Source organism: Dendrobates tinctorius, unplaced genomic scaffold, assembly GCF_039654945.1.
Source record: "Dendrobates tinctorius isolate UK_male_01 unplaced genomic scaffold, ASM3965494v1 ptg000294l, whole genome shotgun sequence".
In the NCBI taxonomy this organism is placed as follows: domain Eukaryota; kingdom Metazoa; phylum Chordata; class Amphibia; order Anura; family Dendrobatidae; genus Dendrobates; species Dendrobates tinctorius.
The window spans coordinates 3,556,106-3,578,763 of NW_027361961.1; the positions used below are offsets into that span (position 1 = coordinate 3,556,106).

General features: G+C 46.0%; 1 protein-coding gene across 1 annotated transcript in view; it reads right to left on the reverse strand.

The window, feature by feature from the left end:
- Positions 1 to 253: 253 nt before the first annotated feature.
- The window catches only part of LOC141072982 (uncharacterized), a 113,817-nt gene continuing 91,412 nt past the window's right edge, over positions 254 to 22,658 (reverse strand). The window contains 5 exon segments of the mRNA XM_073560248.1: positions 254 to 1,888; positions 7,373 to 7,463; positions 7,662 to 7,759; positions 7,843 to 7,966; positions 8,049 to 8,222. Of these exon segments, the coding sequence (XP_073416349.1) occupies positions 693 to 1,888; positions 7,373 to 7,463; positions 7,662 to 7,759; positions 7,843 to 7,966; positions 8,049 to 8,222 (1,683 nt within the window). The 3' untranslated portion in view covers positions 254 to 692.

The following is a 22,658-nucleotide window of genomic DNA, read 5'->3' on the forward strand; positions in this document are numbered from 1 at the left end:
AAAGGGAACACCCCGAAGAGAATATAAACGTTAAGATACAACCAGTGAGTATGGTGGACATGCGAGGAGTGGTGTGACCTTTTGTATGTTTTATTGGTACCTTAATATATCATTGTTCCAATAGCATCAGCAGCTATAAAAAAACGAGATCTCTACCATCAGATAACCTGCAAACTACTTACCACGTAGACATCTCAACTTACACAGAATATTCTACATCAACTTCATTTTTAAGTAAGTATCTATAACTGCTGTTAAGTACTATTTCTTTTTTTTTTTTTTTTTGTATACATCTGCTCAGCATAGCGCGAATCACACAAATATACGTTTCGCTCAGACTTTATAACAGGAGCCGACACAGTCCTGTCTCTTCACCAGCTGCATCTGAGTTTTTTGGATAGGTAGCGCCCGTGTTACTTTACCGTAATTCTTTTTATTTTTGGTTCTCCTTAGCTTGTTTTCGTTGCCCTATATTATTATTTATATAGCACCATTGATTCCATGGTAATGTACTATATGAATGTCTTTTAATTTTTCATGTAGGGTTCTTGCATCCTACTTCACACTTTCCTTTCCCCTCCCCTTGTTGACAGTGTCATGCAGCCTCCTCTCTGGTTCCTCATGAGGTATTAGAAACCCCACAATGGCCTATTAGTAGGCTTGGTCCGAATTGGTGGTTTAAGTTGTTGCAGCTAGGGCTTTTCTAATGTGTTGGGTGTAGTTGCGGTGTTCTTCCCTTTGTGGGTTCCCCGGTGGCTATCAAGATGCGCTTTTCGGATAAAATATTTCCCACATTCTGAACATGAAAATGGCTTCTCCCCTGTGTGGGTTCTCTGGTGGCTATCAAGATGCGCTTTCTGGTTAAAACATTTCCCACATTCTGAACATGAAAAAGGCTTCTCCCCTGTGTGGGTTCTCTGGTGGCTATCAAGATGTTCTTTCCGGTTAAAACATTTCCTACATTTTGAACATGAAAAAAGCTTTTTCCCTGTGTGTGTTCTTTGATGTCTAACAAGAATGCATTTCCGGATAAAATATTTCCCACATTCTGAACATGAAAAAGGCCTCTCCCCTGTGTGGGTTCTCTGGTGGCTATCAAGATGCACTTTCCGGTTAAAACATTTCCCACATTCTGAACAAGAAAAAGGCTTCTCCTCTGTGTGAGTCGTCTGATGTTTGTTAAGAGTTGATTTTACTGTAAAACATTTGCCACATTCTGAACATGAAAAAGGCTTCTCCCCTGTGTGAGTTCTCTGATGTTGGATAAGATGTGATTTCTCTGTAAAACATTTTCCACATTCTGAACATGAAAAAGGCTTCTCCCCTGTGTGAGTTCTCTGATGTTTGATAAGATGTGATCTCTCTGTAAAACATTTTCCACATTCTGAACATAAAAATGGCTTCTCCCCTGTGTGGGTTCTCTGGTGGCTATCAAGATGCGCTTTCCGGTTAAAACATTTTCCACATTCTGAACATGAAAATGGCTTCTCTTTATGGTGACTAACAAGATCTGAATTCTGGTTAAAACATTTCCCACACTTGGAACAAGAAAATCTATTCTCTTCTGTGTGAATTTTTTGATGTTTTAAAAAAGACTTTTCAAGGGGAAATCGATTTCCACATTCTGAAAGTGAAAATGGCTCCTTTGCTTTAGGAGCTATTTTTGTTTTAATGCTTAATTTGTGACTTTGATTGTCCTTAATAGTCGGTAAAGAATCAAAAGACACGACCTGTTTTAATGGATCAGATGATTCATCTTTGCAGTGACGGGATGATGTTATATCTGGGGTAATCGCATTCACTTCCATTGTATTCTGTAAGATCTTTAGATCATCTGATTTAAAAATTGAAGATGTCAGCTGTCCCTCTGATCTCCTGTTACAGTCATCTGCCAAGAATAAAAACAATTAAAAAATATCCATGCAATTTCAATTTTTGAACATTTCTACATAAACTGTCCATAAAAATGGCAAGTTATTTAACCCCTTCCCGACCTGTGACGTCACGTAGGTGTCATGAAAAGTGGTGCCTTCCCGACCTGTGACGCCAGATAGAAGTAATGGCAGGATCGCGTTCTTGCGGGTCGAGTGACCGGGGTCACTGAAATGTCACCAGACCCGCAGGTACGTGACGCACCGTAGTTGACCCCGGGGGGGGGGGGGGGGGGGCCTTGCCCCCCCGTGGCTATGATTGCTATAATTGGCTGTTGAAAGTGAAACAGTCAGAGCAATCATAATATTTCACCAATGAAACTTGGTGAAATTTAACAAACCAGCCATGGCCGATGCTGCAACATCACTGGCCATTGGCTGAAGCTAGGTGACCGCTGTGTCACCTCTCCCAGATCCATGTGACGCTATCCCTCCAATCAGTTGTGGAGGGGCGGAGTGAATATGGCTGCCCTTGCTCTTCAGCCTCATGCCATCATGGAAGCTGAAGAGCGAGGTCCCTGCCTGCTGCCGCTGATCACCCCGCCACCGCTGCTTATCACCCCGCTGCCATCCAGTATGCTCCCCTCCGCTGCCACCGCTGTCCGATTCCACCCCCATGCCCTGGTGTTCAGCCCCCCGCCCCAGTGATTACCTTCTTCCTGCCCCAAGTGATCACCCCCTCCCCTCGCCGGTGATCACCCCCGTGTTCACCCCCCGCCCCGGTGATCACCCCCCTGCTGCTGCCGCAGACTCCTGCATCTCCTTAGCCCCCTCCTGCCCCCCCTGTGCCTGACAGCCCCCTCCAACCCCTGACAGCCCCCTCCTGCATTAGAAAGTTACATCAAGCACACTATAATAAAGTTAAGCTTTTTTATTTACACTTTTTACACACAATGTCCAGCTCATCCCAGTCACAAAGGGTGTACGCAGCTGAGGATTCATATGCCATTATTGCCTCTGAAGCTGATAGTGAGAGGACCCCACTTTTCTCTATTCCTCCCAATCTTCCTCCCCAGCAGCACAGATTCGCCAGCACGAGGACGTGATCCCAGCCAATTTGTTTAGGGTTATGGTTGGGATTAGGGTTAAAGGTGTGTTGGGGTTAGGGTTGGAGTTAGAATTGGGGGGTTTCCACTATTTAGGCACATCAGGGGGTCTCCAAGTGCGACATGGCGCCACCATTGATTCCAGCCAATTTTGAGTTCAAAAAGTCAAACGGTGCTTCTGAGCTCTGCCGTGCGCCCAAACAGTGGTTTACCCCTGCATATAGGGTATCGGCGTACTGAGGACAAAATTGCACAACAACTTTGGGGGGGGGGTCTAATTTCTCCTGTTACCTTTGGGAAAATAAAAAATTGCGGGAAAAAAAAAAAAAATCATTTTTGAGGAAAAAAATGATTTTTTATTTTCACTGCTCTGCGTTATAAACTTCTGTGAAGCACTTGGGGGTTTAAAGTGCTCACCACACATCTAGATAAGTTCCTTGGGGGGTCTAGTTTCCAAAATGGGGTCACTTGTGGGGGAGCTCCAATGTTTAGGCACACAGGGGCTCTCCATACGCGACATGGTGTCCGCTAACGATTGGAGGTAATTTTCCATTCAAAAAGTCAAATAGTACTCCTTCCCTTCCAAGCCCTGCCGTGCGTCCAAACAGTGGTTTATGACCACATATGAGGTATTGGTGTACTCAGGAGAAATTGCCCAACAAATTTTAGGATCAATTTTATCCTGTTGCCCATGAGAAAATGAGAAAATTGAGGCTAAAAGAACATTTTTTGTTGAAAAAATTAAAATGTCAATTTTTTCCTTCCACGTTGCTTTAGTTCCTGTGAAGCACTTGAAGGGTGAATAATCTTCTTGAATGTAGTTTTGAGTAGCTTGAGGGGTGCAGTTTTTGGAATGGCATCACTTTTGGGTGTTTTCTGTCATGTAGGCCCCTTAAAGGAACTTCAAATGTGAGGTGGTCCCTAAAAAAAATGGTTTTGTAAATTTTGCTGGAAAAATGAGAAATTGCTGATAAACTTTGAACCTTTATAACTTCCTAACAAAAATATTTTTTTTCCCCAAAATTGTGCTGATGTAAAGTAGACATGTGGGAAATGTTATTTATTAAACTATTTTGTGTCACATAACTCTCTGGTTTAACGGAATAAAAATTCAAAATTTTTGCCAAATTTCCGATTTTTTCACAAAAAATATCAATCTAAATTTACCACTAACATGAAGTCCAATATGTCACAAATAAAACAGTCTCAGAATCGCTAGGATCCGTTGAAGCGTTCCCGAGTTATTGCCTCATAAAGGGACACAGGTCAGAATTGCAAAATATGGCCAGGTCATTAAGGTCAAAATAGGCTGGGTTGTGAAGGGGTTAAAAATATTTAACTATTCACCAAGACAATGACATAGGATGAACCAGTAGAGAGTGTTCAACTGTTTGTTCATTCCGCCTCCCAAATATGGAATAAAAAGCCACCAAACAATGTTATGTAGGCGAAAACAATATCAAGAAAAACTTCTACTCATCGTTCAAAAAATAAGTCCCCAATAAGGTCCATCATCTGTGAGTGGAAAAATAGAGGTTTCCACATAATTAGTGGATTAAAGGCTCTTGAAAAGCTACATGGCTTCCATAAACCAATCCAGCAAATTCTACTCTCCTAAAGTCAAATCTTCCCCTCACTTCTGAGCCTTGCAATGTGCTCAAACCACATTTAGCACCCATGTATTAGGCATTAATATAATGAGAAGAACCCACTTAATTTACGGTGTGTGATACGGTGTGTGCGCAGGCGCCAGGAAAGGTCAGAGAGGTCCGGCGCCTTCGCAATGCAGTACTTTACTCTGCCCTCAACAGGGCAGATCAAGTGCGCCTGCGCTGGAACAGAGGCAGAAGAAAGGAGGACGGCATCGTATGAAGATGTGAGGCGCCGCACCGCGACACCCATCGCACAGGACGCCTGGGTGAGTATAATCCAACTTGTTTTTCTTATCTTTCAGATTACATCAGGGGCTTATCTACAGCATTATAGAATGCTGTAGATAAGCCCCTGATGGCAGTGCTGGCAGCTGATAGGGCTAAAATGGGGTGACAGATCCCCTTTAAAGACTAATAGGGAGTTACAGACTCACGTAAGTGAGGCAGACAGATCCCACCACTATCAAACTATCATACAGAATGAACATGTAAATAAAGACTGAACAAAAAAAAATGTTACATCCACAACGTATGTATGATGGGAGAGCTCCAACATTTAACCCTCCACGACAAGCGCCGTACTAGTACTGTGCATATCGCATCTCCCCCTTTTATGTGGGCTCCGGCGTTGAGCCCACTTTTTTCCTGCACATGTCAACTGTTCTGAACAGCTGACATGTGCCCGCAACAGCCGCGGGTGGAATTGCGATCACCCGTGACTGTTAACCCGTTAAATGTCGCTGTCAAACTATGACACCGGCATTTAACGCACGCTTTCGGCAATTGTGCCGGAAATCCCGCCCGTCGGTAACCCCGTCACGTGATCGTGGGTCACCGATGGGTGGGCTTTACAACCAGAGGTCTCCTGCAGACCTCTATGGTTGTCAATACTGGATTGCTATGAGCGCCGTTCGGTGGTCGGCGCTCATAGCAAGTCAGCAATTCAGCTACATACAGGCTATCTGATCATCGCCTGTATGTAGCAGACGATCAGGTTATGAAAGCTTCTAGTCTCCCATGGAAACTATTGCAGCATGCTAAAAGTAAAAAAAAAAAAAAAAAAAAAAAAAAGTTTTTTAAAAATATAAAATTTCACATCACCCCCCTTTTGACCCATTCAAAATAAAGCAATAAAAAAAAAATACACATTTGGTATCGCCACATTCAGAATCGCCCAATCAATATAAAAAAAAAATTAACCCAATCGTTATACGGCGTAACAAGAAAAAAGTCAAAATGCCAGAACTACATTTTTTTGGTTGCCACAACATTGCATTAAAATGCAATAACGGGCGATCAAAATATCTTATCTGTACCAAAATGGTATCATTAAAAACGTCAGCTCGGCACGCAAAAAATAAGCCCTCACCCAACCTGAGATTAAGAAAACAGGAGAAGCAATGATGCAATTTTTTTTCTTTAACATTGGAATTTTTATTTTTCACCACTTAAATAAAGAACCTAGACATGTTGGTGTCTATGAATTCGTAATGACCTGGAGGCCGGAGTCACGCTACAGTGAGATACGGCCAAGTCTCGCAGGTTAAAACCAAGCTCTGGCACCGGCACTCCGGAGCGGAGCGTGCAGCTCCATGTATTGCTGTGCGGCTGCACGCTCCGCTCCGGAGTGCCGGCGCCAGAGCTTGGTTTTAACCTGCGAGACTCAGCCGTATCTCGCTGTGTGTGATCCCAGCCGGAGAATCATAATGGCAAGTCGGTTTTATCATTTGGTGAACATGGTGAAAAAAAAAAAAAAAAAAAAAAAAAAAAAAAGGAAAAAAAGTTGTGGAATTCCACATTTTTGCAATGGCTCTGGGACAAAGGGGAGTGAAAAACAAATGCAAAAACTAAAAAAGGGCTCCACCATGAAGGGGTTAAACTGTAAATGCACTCATTTATTGTGGACCATTGGAGCTACTACGAGTCCTGACCAGAAAAGTAGAGAAAGTTTTAGTGCTCCTGATTTCAGGATAGTGTGATGAAATCTGGGTTTCTTAGGATTGAAAACATAATGGAATTTATGACGTGGAGCGAATAGATGAAACCAGGGCTGGAGCCATGCCAACACATCTCCTGCAGGCGTGAATAAGTGTATATTACAGCCATCAGCCACGCACAGCGTAGAGGTATATCATGGGGCAGGTGTATTTTATGTAGTTTATCATGATCCTGTTTGAAGTTAGTCGGTTTTAAAAGTCAGGATAAAGGGAAATTCTGTTGTTATTGTACAGAAATTCACACTTGGCCTCACTGCACATTCAATGTTGTCGATCATAAAAGTGAAGTGTGGTCAGAAAGACTGGACCTGGTCTTGTAGGGACCATATGAGAACATTCTGCAGCACAGAAGGGAGATTCATCCAATATCAGGGATCTAGGAAGCCAACAGCATCATTACCCTCCGCTTTCTCTAAAAAGCCCATATTTTTCTTCAAGTCATTTTCTAACTTGTCAGCACATTCTACGTACACTGTCATGTGGCTTTGTAGTTTACAGATCTGGGCAGGTAATGGTCAGCGTCTCCTAATCCAAGGAGGTAGGTGTATCTTCCAGGTTGTAAGGTCTATAGAAAAGGGCTTTTAATGCCCAAAGTCATTTGAACAGTTTTTGATGGAGGAGAATGTTGTGGTCTAGAGTCAAAATGGTGATCATGGTAATATGTCCAGACTACACCACTGATAAAGCAGCCACAGCCAGTGACAGAAGAATCTGTGACTTCTCTGCATTCAGTGGTTACTACTCACCTGGGTAGTCATATGTAGGAATCTCCTCTTTACACCGCTCATCACCCCTCACATATGTCTCTGTAGTATTAATATGGGTCAGATCTTCACCCTGAAACAAATATTGTAAAAGTCACAGACAGATGGAGAAGTCACATCTATGATCAGCTCTAATCCTGCCATCTCCACCGTTCTCATTACACAAGTATAAAACATATAATACTGGTGGATAAAACAAGACTGCGCACAAGACCTTCACAGCCGTCTACACATCATAGGGGAGATCTCATGACACCTTCTCTCCATCTACCTGAGGATCCTGAGGAAAATTGGGATCTTCTTGTTTACAGTCCTGTGGAAGAAGAGGACGGGGACATCTCTCTGGTGTTGTCCTCTTACTGGATAGATCTGGAGAAAACACATACAGGGACTGAATTCATTCTTTACATACAGATAATTATAGGCCGTGTGTATTTAGTCCTGTCTATTACCTGGTGATGTGAGGGGCTGGGGAACCTCCATCATGACGTCCTTGTACAGATCTTTGTGTCCTTCTAAATACTCCCACTCCTCCATGGAGAAATAGACGGCGACATCCTGACACCTTATAGGAACCTGACACATACAATGATACCGTCATCCCCCGATCCCTTCATAACGTTACGGTATAATATCCCAGCATTCCCAGCAGTGTCACCTCTCCAGTCAGCAGCTCAATCATCTTGTAGGTGAGTTCTAGGATCTTCTGGTCATTGATGTCCTCATGTATCAGGGGGTGAGGTGGAGGCCCAGTGATTGGGCTCAGGGGTCTTCCCCATGCCTCAGACACAGGGTCCTGACAGCGCTCACTAGAGGTCTTCTTCACTACTGTGTAATCCTGGTTATGGAGAGACACATTAATAAATCTCACTACAGACATTTCCAGAGTCCTCACCTCTCCAGTTCTGTCCATCTGTTATTCCCATAGATAAGAATGATGTAATGTGACATCATCAGAATCTCTCACCTCTCCAGTAAGCCGGAAGAGGATCTCTAGGGTGAGGTGTAATATCCTCTCCGCCATCTTGTCTCTGTCCATATCCATCCTTGATGGGTAAATCAGGAAAATTCTCTTCTATAGAAGATCTTCACTGAGAGGATCCGATATTGTAGAGACCTGAATGAGAAGAAGATGAGCCGATGTGGAAGTGCATTGAGCAGCAAGGTGGTGTGCTGGTGAAAGGGGAAAAAAAAAAAAAAACTCTTTTAAATCTTCTTCCTGAGCGAGTGTGAACGAGCTGAGTGTGACCTGAGCGTAAGTGCGAACTGTGGTAAGTGTGTGACTTGAAATTCAGTGAAGAGGTATTTGGAAAACCTATAACAAGTACCTGTGTGAGTTGCTGAATTGTAAGTTGATGAGTGCTTTCTACCTGTTCAATTTTTGCGGGGCTTTGGGGGCTTGTTTAACCTATATTTTCTCTCTTCAGGGTTAATCTCTTATTTTACTATCTGTGTTTTTAAGGGTAAACTATATTGCATTTAAATCTTGAGGTGTAACTATATTCACAAGGGGTTAATTAAGGGTGGGAGTTCATACAGTAATTAAGGGTTTATAAGGGGCAGCTGGTTGGGGCTCAACTCCTTTTGGAAGTGCTTTGGGCAGCAGGGTGGTGTGCTGGTGAAAGGGGAAAAAAAAACAAACAAAAAACCTCTTTTAAATCTTCTTCCTGAGCGAGTGTGAACGAGCCGAGTGTGACCTGAGTGTAAGTGCGAACTGTGGTAAGTGTGTGACTTGAAATTCAGTGACTTTAGATTCAGGGAGTTTCCAAGGGAGGTCTAAGGCTGGTTTCACATTAGCGCATTTTATGCGCGCGCACGGCCGGGGGTAGCTCCGCCCCCGAGCCGGCTCTCTGCCCGGCGTGCCCGCCCCTTCCTTGTAGCGCCGCCTCCTAGCGCACAGCGGCGCCTGCGATCGGCGCACCCTATCTTTAGCATAGGGTGCGCCGATCGTGCGCAGGTCGTGCGCTAGTTGCGCTTTGACCTGCGCTGCGCACTTTTGACGGTGCGCCGTGCGCGCCAAAAATCGAACTTTTCGGATTTTGGCGCGCACGGCGCACCGTCATAAGTGCGCAGCGCAGGTCAAAGCGCAACTAGCGCACGACCTGCGCACGATCGGCGCACCCTATGCTAAAGATAGGGTGCGCCGATCGCAGGCGCCGCCGTCCGCTAGGAGGCGGCGCTACAGGCAAGGGGCGGGCACGCCGGGCAGAGAGCCGGATCGGGGGCGGAGCTACCCCCGGCCGTGCGTGCGCATAAAATGCGCTAATGTGAAACCAGCCTTACTGAATTGCTGTTATATTAATACTTTTTTTTTTTTTTTTTTTTTTTTTTTAATTTATTTTTGCTTATCTTATTGTCTGGTGCAATCCCCATTAGGATGTGCTCCACTATTGCCAATGCCATCCAGTGCACGTCTTGCCACATGTATGAAATCCTTGAACAGCCGGTCGAGGGTGCATACTGCTGTGCGAGATGTGAGCATGTTGTGCATTTGGAAGTCTGGATACTGGATCTAAATGTGCAGCTGGCAACACTGAGATCCATAGACAATATGGAAAGGCGTCTTCTGCTCACTGAGCAGACGCTCAATGGGATAGATGAGGGGGGATGCTACGTTGGAACTGCAGGACAATGAAGCAGCTAGCTGGGTGACAGTTAGAAGGCGGGGTAGAGGGAAGAGCACCAGGGAGGCTAGTCCTGATCTGGCACACCCCAATAAGTTTGCTAAGTTGGCGGAAGAGGGGAGTGTTAGTGCAGGAGTAGCACTGCTGCAGCAAGGCATGTCCTCTGAAAGCCAGAGGAGTGTCTGCTCCAGTAAGGGGGGAAATAGGAGAGCAGGGCAGGCCAGACAGGTTCTGGTAGTGGGAGACTCAATTATTAGGGGAACAGATAGGGCAATCTGTCACAAAGACAGGGATCATGGAACGGTGTGCTGCCTACCTGGCGCTCGAGTCCGACACATCGCTGATCGGGTTGACAGATTACTGGGAGGGGCTGGAGAGGATCCAGCGGTCATGGTGCACATTGGCACAAATGACAAAGTTAGAGGTAGGTGGAAGGTCCTTAAAGATGATTTCAGGGAATTAGGCTGTAAGCTTAAAGCAAGGACCTCCAAGGTGGTATTTTCGGAAATACTTCCTGTACCACGCCAGAGAGGCAACGGGAGATTAGGGAGGTTAATAAGTGGCTCAGGAATTGGTGTAGGAAGGAGGGGTTTGGGTTCCTGCAGAACTGGGCCGACTTCTCAGTTGGCTACAGGTTCTACGCTAGGGACGGGCTGCACCTCAATGGGGAGGGTGCAGCTGTGCTGGGGGAGAAAATGGCTAGAAGGTTGGAGGAGTGTTTAAACTAGGGACGGGGGGAAGGTTATTCCTTTTATAGGAGGGGAAGACAGTGCAGATAGAGACCTGGGCACAAATAATGACGGTGGGGGTGGCATGGGGGTGGGGTTAGAACAGTTAATAATTTAAGAAAGAATAGAGGTACAGAGAGATACATAAAGTGCATGTATACTAATGCCAGAAGTCTCGCCAACAAAATGGAGGAATTGGAGTTAATGTTGTTGGAACATAATTATGACATGGTGGGGATATCTGAGACATGGCTGGATGAGAGCCATGACTGGGCGGTTAATTTACAGGGCTATAGTCTGTTCAGAAATGACCGTACAAATAAGCGAGGGGGAGGCGTGTGTTTATATGTAAAATCATCCTTAAAACCCATCCTTCGTGATAATATATATGAATCTAATGAAAATGTAGAGTCCCTGTGGGTAGAGATAAGGGGAGGGGGGAAAAATAATAAATTACTGATAGGGGTTTGTTATAAATCTCCAAAAATAATGGAAGCTACAGAGAATATCCTCATAAAGCAAATAGATGAAGCAGCGACTCAAGGAGAAGTCATTATTATGGGGGACTTCAACTACCCTGAAATACATTGGGGAACCGAAACCTGCAGTTCCAGCAAAGGTAATAGGTTTCTGACAACTATGAGAGACAATTACCTTTCACAACTGGTTCAGGACCCAACAAGAGGGGGGGCACTGCTAGACCTAATATTAACCAACAGGCCAGACCGCATATCAAATGTAAGGGTTGAGGGTCACTTGGGTAATAGTGATCACAAATTAATAAGTTTTCATGTATCCTTTAATAAGATGTGTAGTAGAGGGGTTACAAGGACACTAAACTTCAGGAAGGCAAATTTCCAATGGATGAGAGATGATCTTGGTGCAATTAACTGGGACGATATCCTGAGACATAAAAATACACAAAGAAAATGGGAGACGTTTATTAGCATCCTGAATAGGACCTGTGCACAATATATACCGTATGGGAATAAACATGCGAGAAATAGGAGGAAACCACTATGGCTAAATAGAGCTGTAAGGGGCGCAATAAGAGATAAAAATAAAGCATTTAGAGAATTAAAGCAAGTAGGTAGTGATGAGGCATTAAATAAATACAGAAGATTAAATAAATTCTGTAAAAAGCAAATCAAGACAGCAAAGATTGAGACAGAGAGACTCATTGCCAGAGAAAGTAAAAATAATCCCAAAATATTCTTTAACTACATAAATAGTAAGAAGCTAAAAAATGATAGTGTTGGTCCCCTTAAAAATAGTCTGGGTGAAATGGTGGATGAGGATGAGGAAAAAGCCAATATGCTAAATGACTTTTTTTCAACAGTATTTACACAAGAAAATCCCATGACGGATAACATGATCAGGGATAAAAATTCTCCATTAAATGTCACCTGCTTAACCCAGCAGGAAGTACGGCGGCGTCTACAAATCACTAAAATTGACAAATCCCCGGGCCCGGATGGGATACACCCCCGAGTACTGCAGGAATTAAGCACAGTCATAGATAGACCACTATTTTTAATCTTTAAAGATTCCATAATAACAGGGTCTGTACCACAGGACTGGCGTATAGCAAATGTGGTGCCAATATTCAAAAAGGGGACAAAAACTGAACTTGGAAATTATAGGCCAGTAAGTTTAACCTCAACTGTGGGTAAAATCCTGGAGGGTTTTCTAAGAGATACTATACTGGAGTATCTGGAGAAGAATAACCTTATGACCCATTATCAACATGGGTTTACAAGAGACCGTTCCTGTCAGACTAATCTGATAAGCTTTTATGAAGAGGTAAGTTCCGGACTGGACCAAGGGAATGCAGTGGACGTGGTGTACATGGACTTTTCAAAAGCTTTTGATACGGTGCCACACAAAAGGTTGATACATAAAATGAGAACAATGGGGATAGGGGAAAATATGTGTAGGTGGGTTAAGAGCTGGCTCAGGGATAGGAAACAAAGGGTGGTTATTAATGGAGCACACTCGCACTGGGTCACGGTTAGCAGTGGGGTACCACAGGGGTCAGTTTTGGGCCCGCTTCTTTTTAACATATTTATTAATGACCTTGTAGGGGGCATAGAGAGTAGAATTTCAATATTTGCAGATGACACTAAACTCTGCAGGGTAATTAATACAGAGGAGGACAATTTTATATTACAGGAGGATTTATGTAAACTAGAAGCTTGGGCTGATAAATGGCAAATGAGCTTTAATGGGGATAAATGTAAGGTCATGCACTTGGGTAGAACGAACAAGTTGTATAATTATGTGCTTAATTGTAAAACACTGGGCAAAACAGTCACTGAAAAAGACCTGGGTGTATGGGTGGACGACAAACTCACATTTAGTGGCCAGAGTCAAGCAGCTGCTGCAAAGGCAAATAAAATAATGGGATGCATTAAAAGAGGCATAGATGCTCATGAGGAGAACATAATTTTACCTCTATATAAGTCACTAGTGCGACCACACTTAGAATACTGTGTACAGTTCTGGTCTCCGGTGTATAAGAAAGACATAGCTGAACTGGAGCGGGTGCAGAGAAGAGCGACCAAGGTTATTAGGGAACTAGGGGGTCTGCAATACCAAGACAGGTTATTACACTTGGGGTTATTTAGTTTGGAGAATCGAAGGCTTAGGGGTGATCTTATTACAATGTATAAATATATGTGGGGACAATACAAAGACCTTTCTAATGATCTTTTTACTCTTAGACCTGTGACGGGGACAAGGGGGCATCCTCTACGTCTGGAGGAAAGAAGGTTTAAGCATACTCACAGGCGTGGATTCTTTACTGTAAGAGCAGTGAGACTATGGAACTCTCTGCCATATGATGTTGTAATGAGTGATTCCCAACTAAAATTTAAGAAGGGACTGGATGCCTTTCTTGAAAAGTATAATATTACAGGGTATATACACTAGTCTCCTTGATATTGCGTTGATCCAGGGAGCTAGTCTGATTGCCGTATGTGTAGTCGTGAAGGAATTTTTTTCCCCAATGTGAAGCTTACTGTTGCCACATGGGGTTTTTTTTGCCTTCCTCTGGATCAACATGTTAGGGCAAGTTAGGATAGGATATGGGTTGAACTAGATGGACTTAAAGTCTCCCTTCAACCTTAATTACTATGTTACTATGATGTAACATCATAAAATCCTGTGTAATAATACAATTACTGGAGATAATAATGGAAACGTATGAGGAGATTTATTATTTTACAGTATTTAGCTTTCTTCTTTACATCTACTAATAAAACCAATATATTTAGGCCACAGACAACAAGCAGTTTCTCCCTCGGAGTCGGCAGCTGAATACGTTACTCATAGACTCATCTTCCATAACACTAATTCTCGTCTCATTTCCCGACACTGGAATCGGCATTAGCAATACTGCAGGAGATATTCATTACACGGGACAGGAGAAATAACTACTTCATGATGAGGACGACATCTTCATCTTCTACTACGGCTCTAGAAACATATTTGGCCAGAGTCCGTCACTGACTCCATCCCCACCGGCCGTCTATATGAAGGTTTCCCGTCTTCCCCGCACTGTAATCTTCTATCACGTTACATCTCAGGTCTGAGTCACACACAGAAGTTTGAGGCTTTTAGAAAAGATTGTTTGTAAGAACAAGACAGGAGATATCTGATGCTAATGTCTCCATATACAATTTTTTTTCCTCTGGATGTAATGTGCTTTTTAGGGGAAATGTTCCATTCCTTAGATATATTACACGAAAAACACACAAAAAATATGTTTAAATGTCACAAAATTTAATTGAGCTATACACTAATGCACAGAGATCATATAGACAATAGATGGAAATAGCTCTAAAGACTAGATCTTAACACTGAAAGGAAAGAGCTGGAGGCTCACAGAGTATAATCAGGAGGTGTCTTATAAAGTTGTGACGAAACATGAATAGGGGGAATGGAGAGTACTTAGACCTGCACCATCACCAGTAAGTAGCTTTATTTTAAGGCTTTCATTTTGGGCCATTTCGTCTAATCCATGATTAAAATAGTTGAGTTACATCACTCACTCTCGGCCATTCTTCCAGGGTATTTTACCAGCTATTTCATTAGGCTACTGGTTGTGGCCATCTAATCAGATTGTTAAATGAATGGACCCATCACAATTTTGTTTTTGTTTGCTTCCATCTGATAGTGATTGAGGTCGGTGGTACTGTGGGAACATTATACTGTGTGGAGGCCCCGTACGAGGAGAGTAATACCCGTTTCCTTGGTTCCCGTCTTTCATAGTTGGGTCGTTTGTTTCCATCAGGGGAAAAGGAACAAAACCATTGTGATTCTTATAAGGAGAAAACACAAAACCCCCTAAATATAACATTTCTGTACCAACCCCCCAATCTGTGACTCTTCAGGGTAAATCGCTCTCTCACCATTGGATTAGAGCTGATACTATGGAGCTAAAGTGACTAAACAGACTTTCTGTCCCCTCCATAAAGGGGCACTTTCCCGTGTTTGTCAGAACTGTCCGAGGATTATTAGAGGGGATAGTTTCCCCCAATTAGAAGGGACACCTGTGGATATTGGGGTCTTTACCTGCTACAGTCCTCGTGGGAATTACTCAGTAAAGTGCTGAAATCACTTTCTCCCAAAGGGTTAAATGGCGCCTGTAACCTCAATGTCTTTCTATGAAGCTTCTTCTCTGAGCTTTCTTCCTCTGTTTTCTGCCGTATTTCTATTACTCTCCGGAATCAGGAATGTGTTAAGTCCTATAGAAACTGCGGAGAAAGAATCATTTCTAATTCTGTGTTTCCAGGATTCTTCTTGTGGGAATTGGCTGCGATATCCCCTGTGCAATAGATTTCTAGTATTAGTAGGTTATAATCCTGTCACTCTATGGATGTGCAGTGGTTGTTTGTTTCTTTCCCTTTTTTGTTGTTTCTTGTGTCATTTACTATCTTTATGTCACGCATGTGTATTGGTTCTGACATTTGGGATCTTGTTGTCATGTGACAATCACTATATAAGGATCACCCAAGGAATATGGCGCCGGCTTAAAAAAGGCGTTCGACCCGTTGCAACAGGGGCATTTTCACACCACACCTCCCTTTCCATGATGTCACCATGAAACGCTGCTTGTGCCGACAGCTGATGTACAGCTCCCGGTCAGGCTGCTCTCCGCGAGACGTGTGAGAGCGGTGATGACATCAGTAATGTTACTGGAATCACCGCTATTGCGCAGCCTGACCGGGAGTGACCTATGAAACTTTGATCTCTGATTTAAGGGCATAAAAATTTATAGTTTGAAAATTTCAAAATTTACCAAATTTTTGCCTATTTTTTCACAAATAAACACAAGTCGTATCAAATAAGTTTTAGCACTATCATGAAGTACAATATGTCACGAGAAAATAAACAATCTCAGAATCAGTGGGATCCATTGTAGGGTCCAGAGTTATTACCTCATAAAGGGACAGTGGTCAGAATTGAAAATATTGGCCCGGTCAGGAAGGTGAAAACAGGCTTCAGGGTGAATGGGTTAAATACTCCCTACAGGGACACATGAGACACTAAGGGATACAACTTTATAATACTTAGGGGGCTGACAATCTAAGCGCTCCCTCCTATAACCACTGTCCCTGAGCGGCCTCCTGAGGACGGTGTGCCGAGCATCGCGACACTGGGTCTTCTATAAACCCGAAAACGTGATGAGGCCGGACAGTCACAGTATGTCAGGAACCAACATGGCCCCAGCATCACCGTGTATGGGGGCAATCCCCGCATGGTTACTGGCTGGGCACTCGAGCACGGCGCTCCATCACCTGTGGTAATCGAGTAACAAGCTTGTCCGCGCTCCCGATGCCTGATGGAGTAGTGGAGAGCGGCTCCCTCATCACTAGTGTCTACATTACTGTGCTGGAGCGGAGCGAGGAGAGAAAGAATCACATTGTGGGAGAAACTTCTCTGGGCTTCTGTCCTCTCATCCTGCAGTTGTCTGAATGGGTCTAAGGCCAGGTTCACATAGCGTTATGGCAGTCCGTTTAACGGATGCTCTACAAAGCAGCATTAACGCAACCGTTAACACACCCATAGACTGCCATAACCTAGAGCATCACTAGCGCATGTCAAAATCAGCATGCGTTAGCGATGTCCTGTTATGCTGTGACGGACCCTCAGACGCGGTCTACAGTGCTCGAGGGTCCATCACGGCTAGTGCAGAAGAAGCAGCTGCACTAACGTGATCGCTCAAACACCATCAAAAGAAGACTAGCGTTACCGCAGTCTGTTTATCGCATTCGTCAAACGGACTGCCATAATGGTATGTGAACCTGGCTTAATGTGGAGCTGGGAATCAGCTAAACCGCATTCTGTCCACAGCTGTTACGTCACTGTTCACACCACAAGGAGACCCCAAAAGAGCCTCAGTGCTGAAGGGGGTTAATGTCCCCCATGCACAGTAATGGGGAATCACCAGCACTGACCTCCACGCCCAGAGTCGCATTCCACATAGAGAATAATGGAGCCTCCGGCACCGACCTCCACCCGCAGAGCCGCACTCCACATAGATAATAATGGGGCCTCCGGCACCGACCTCCACCCGCAGAGCCGCACTCCACATAGAGAATAATGGAGTCTCTGGCACCGACCTCCACCCGCAGAGCCACACTCCACATAGAGAATGGAGCCTCCAGCACCGACCTCCACCCGCAGAGCCGCACTCCACATAGAGAATAATGGAGTCTCCGACACCGACCTCCACCCGCAACGCCACACTCCACAGAGAGAATAATGGAGCCTCCAGCACCGACCTCCACCCGCAGAGCCGCACTCCACGTAGAGAATAATGGAGCCTCCGGCACCGACCTCCACCCACAGAGCCCCACTCCACATAGAGAATAATGGAGCCTCCAGCACCGACCTCCACCCGCAGAGCCGCACTCCACATAGAGAATAATGGAGCCTCCGGCACCGACCTCCACCCGCAGAGCCGCACTCCACATAGAGAATAATGGAGCCTCCAGCACCGACCTCCACCCGCAGAGCCGCACTCCACATAAAGAATAATGGAGCCTCCGGCACAACCTCCACCCGCAGAGCCACACTCCACATAGAGAATAATGGAGCCTCCAGCACCGACCTCCACCCGCAGAGCCGCACTCCACATAGAGAATAATGGAGCCTCCAGCACCAAACTACACCCGCACTCCACATAGAGAATAATGGAGCCTCCAGCACCTACCTCCACCCGCAGAGCCGCACTCCACATAGAGAATAATGGACCCTCCGGCACCGACCTCCACCCGCAGGGCCGCACTCCACATAGAGAATAATGGAGCCTCCAGCACTGACCTCCACCTGCAGAGCCGCACTCCACATAGAGAATAATGGAGCCTCCAGCACCGACCTCCACCTGCAGAGCCGCACTCCACATAGAGAATAATGGAGCTTCCAGCACCGACCTCCACCCGCAGAGCTGCACTCCACATAGAGAATAATGGAGCCTCTGGCACCGACCTCCACATAGAGAATAATGGAGCCTCTGGCACCGACCTCCACATAGAGAATAATGGAGCCTCCAGCACCGACCTCCACCTGCAGAGCCGCACTCCACATAGAGAATAATGGAGCCTCCAGCACCGACCTCCACCCGCAGAGCTGCACTCCACATAGAGAATAATGGAGCCTCTGGCACCGACCTCCACAAAGAGAATAATGGAGCCTCCAGCACCGACCTCCACCCACAGAGCCGCACTCCACAGAGAATAATGGAGCCTCCAGCACCGACCTCCACCTGCAGAGCCGCACTCCACATAGAGAATAATGGAGCCTCCAGCACCGACCTCCACCCGCAGAGCTGCACTCCACATAGAGAATAATGGAGCCTCTGGCACCGACCTCCACATAGAGAATAATGGAGCCTCCAGCACCGACCTCCACCCACAGAGCCGCACTCCACAGAGAATAATGGAGCCTCCAGCACCGACCTCCACCCGCAGAGCCGCACTCCACATAGAGAATAATGGAGCCTCCAGCACCGACCTCCACCCGCAGAGCCGCACTCCACATAGAGAATAATGAAGCCTCCAGCACCGACCTCCACCCGCAGAGCTGCACTCCACATAGAGAATAATGGAGCCTCTGGCACCGACCTCCACATAGAGAATAATGGAGCCTCCAGCACCGACCTCCACCCACAGAGCCGCACTCCACAGAGAATAATGGAGCCTCCAGCACCGACCTCCACCCGCAGAGCCGCACTCCACATAGAGAATAATGGAGCCTCCAGCACCGACCTCCACCCGCAGAGCCGCACTCCACATAGAGAATAATGGAGCCTCCGGCACCGACCTCCACCCGCAGAGCTGCACTCCACATAGAGAATAATGGAGCCTCCAGCACCGACCTCCACCCGCAGAGCCGCACTCCACATAGAGAATAATGGAGCCTCCAGCACCGACCTCCACCCGCAGAGCTGCACTCCACATAGAGAATAATGGAGCCTCCGGCACCGACCTCCACCTGCAGAGCCGCACTCCACATAGAGAATAATGGAGCCTCCAGCACCGACCTCCACCCGCAGAGCTGCACTCCACATAGAGAATAATGGAGCCTCCGGCACCGACCTCCACCCGCAGAGCCGCACTCCACATAGAGAATAATGGAGCCTCCAGCACCGACCTCCACCCGCAGAGCCGCACTCCACATAGAGAATAATGGATCCTCCAGCACCGACCTCCACCCGCAGAGCTGCACTCCACATAGAGAATAATGGAGCCTCCAGCACCGACCTCCACCCGCAGAGCTGCACTCCACATAGAGAATAATGGGGCCTCCAGCACCGACCTCCACCCGCAGAGCCGCACTCCACATAGAGAATAATGGATCCTCCAGCACCGACCTCCACCCGCAGAGCTGCACTCCACATAGAGAATAATGGAGCCTCCAGCACCGACCTCCACCCGCAGAGCCGCACTCCACATAGAGAATAATGGAGCCTCTGGCACCTACCTCCACCCAGAGCCGCACTCCACATGGTAGATGGCTGCTCTGTGTGCACAGGACCTGTGATGAGGTCACATGAGGGGAGGAGTCAGGGGTCACATGATCAGGGGCCGCCTCAGTGTGTAAGTTTATGTGTGGGGTCAGGAGGGGTTTACAGTGTGGATGTAGCAGGGCCGTGTGTGTACGAGGTGTACGAGGTGTACGAGGTGTACGGAGCGGAGCCGTGTGTGTACGAGGTGTACGGAGCGGAGCCGTGTGTGTACGAGGTGTACGGAGCGGAGCCGTGTGTACGAGGTGTACGGAGCGGAGCCGTGTGTGTACGAGGTGTACGAGGTGTACGAGGTGTACGGAGCGGAGCCGTGTGTGTACGAGATGTACGGAGCGGAGCCGTGTGTGTACGAGGTGTACGGAGCGGAGCCGTGTGTGTACGAGGTGTACGGAGCGGAGCCGTGTGTGTACGAGGTGTACGGAGCGGAGCCGTGTGTGTACGAGGTGTACGGAGCGGAGCCGTGTGTGTGCGAGGTGTACGGAGCAGAGCCGTGTGTGTACGAGGTGGACGGAGCGGAGTTGCGTGTGTACAAGGTGTACGGAGTGGAGCCATGTGTACGAGGTGTACGGAGCGGAGCTGCGTGTGTACGAGGTGTATGGGGTGCAGCTGCGTGTGTATTTCTATACAGGGATCTCTGTAGCGATACTCTTACCCCATCTACTAGCTTGACTGCCATTAGGTACTGAGATGAGAACCTCAGACCCCTTTTGAGGCCATATGCTGGTGCGGTTGGCCCTGGGTTCCTTCTGATGACAATGTCAGACCTCATGTGGTTGGAGTGTGTCAGCAGTTCCTTCATGATGAATGCATTGATGCTATGGACTGGCCTGCCCGTTTCCCAGGCCTGAATCCAAGCGAGCACATCTGGGCCATCATGTCTCTTTCCCTCCTACTACGTTGCACCACAGACTGTCCAGGAGTTACTGTTGTTTTAACCCAGGTCTGAAAGAAGATCCCTAAGTGTACGTACCCATTTGCGAGAAAAACGAACGAGTGCAATCCGATAAAAAATTGGATTACACTCTGACCAATGTTATTCAGTGGGTGACATCGCTTACATGCCAGCTGCTCAGCATACAACCTTCACTAGTTATATATGTTCCACATAGCATGTGTTTTTTATATCTACATACATCTATATACGTCTACCCTGAGCTACGTACAGGAATAACACATATAATGTCAGCTAAACCTTCCACAAAGCAATATACTCAGTACAGATTAAAGGAGGCTCAATAGCCATTAATTGATATTTAACACAGTTAAGTTGCAACTTCCTATTGCTTGGAAAATCAATAATTCTTTCCATTATTCGATTTAAAAAAAATTTGAAGGGACACCTGGTCCTCAGGACATAATTGAGGTGGATTTGGTAGGGGATCAAGAGTTTGAGGTAGAGTGAGTTATTGGTTCCAGGTGGATTAGGTGCCTGTACTTCACCTTCTTTCTGAATTCCTAATGTAGCACATATATTGCATAGCACAAGTCTGCCAAGACTTTAGTCTGCAGTATGTATCCTATAAGTGTGTATCTTAAAAGTGCGAGATAATATGAATATATGAATTGATCCAGAATTGAACCAGAAGGGAACAGAAGGTACGGTAACTGGAAAGAGTCACTGTAAACAATGTTTCTGTTTGTTTCCACTCTGACCCCTATTATCCTTCACTTTCTGATAACCCCACTAATCCCTACACCAAGCAAGGAACTGTTCATCACTTCAATCTTCCCCATCCATCTCACCTCTTCCTCAGATCTGTTTCTCAACATACAATCTTCTGTCTCCAAACACAGACAGCCGTCTCATGCCCTCTCCTGCTCCCACCTGCTAACACTCTCTCTGCTCCACCTCACTGCCGGATCTCCAAATCCTGGCCCTCCTCACCACATTCCCACAGTCATTTCTACCTCCCATACATGCCCAATCACAACTTTAGGTAACCACTCCAACCTTATACACATTCGCCCGTTCCCAGCTTCCCCAGTGTTACGGGCTGGCAGAACGCACCAAATAATATGATAGTAGGTGTGTGTTATGAATGAGTCACTGGAGGAAAAAACAAAAATGCAAGCTAAGTCCAGAAAACCGGAGAGGTTGGTAGCTAGCGGATTGCAGACTCCTGATCCTATTCACAACAACTAACAGTAGCCGTGGAGCGTTCCTACGGTGGTCCTAGATGCCTCTTCACAGCCGGAGAACTAAGTAAGCCTAAAGAAAGAAAGCGGAAATCTAGACTGCCCCAGAGCAGACCCCAAAGCAATAGACAGCCTCCAACATGTATTGTCGGTGAAAACAGATTAAAACACAAACAGAAAGACAGGCAGAGCAAACGATGGGGCCCAACTAACTAGATAGGAAAGGACAGAAAAGATGCTGGCTGCAATCCGCAAAAACCCTACCAAAAATGTCCCAACACGTCTGATAGGAAAAACGGCCCTGAAGTCACTAGACTTCAAAATCCCTATATCACCACTCCGATATATTCTGAAGACAGAGCAAAAGAGATTTAACCGATCAGGGACAAAAATGGAAATTCAGCAAAGCCTGTTATGATGAGTCACCGAAGGAGGAAAAAACAAAATACCAGCTAAGTCCAGAAAAACCAGAGAGGTTGGCAGCTATCGGATTGCAGACCCCTGAACCTATCCACAACAACTAGCAGTAGCCGTGGGGGGTTCCTACGGTGCCCTAGACCCCTCGATCACAGCCGGAGAACTATATAGCCTAAAGACAGAAAGGGGAAAAACTTAACTGCCCCACAGCAGACCCCAAAGCAATAGGCAGCCCCCAACATATAATGACGGTGAAGCAAGATGAAAACACCAACACAGATAGAAAGATAGGTTGAGCAAATGATGGGGCCCAAGCTAACTACATAGGACAG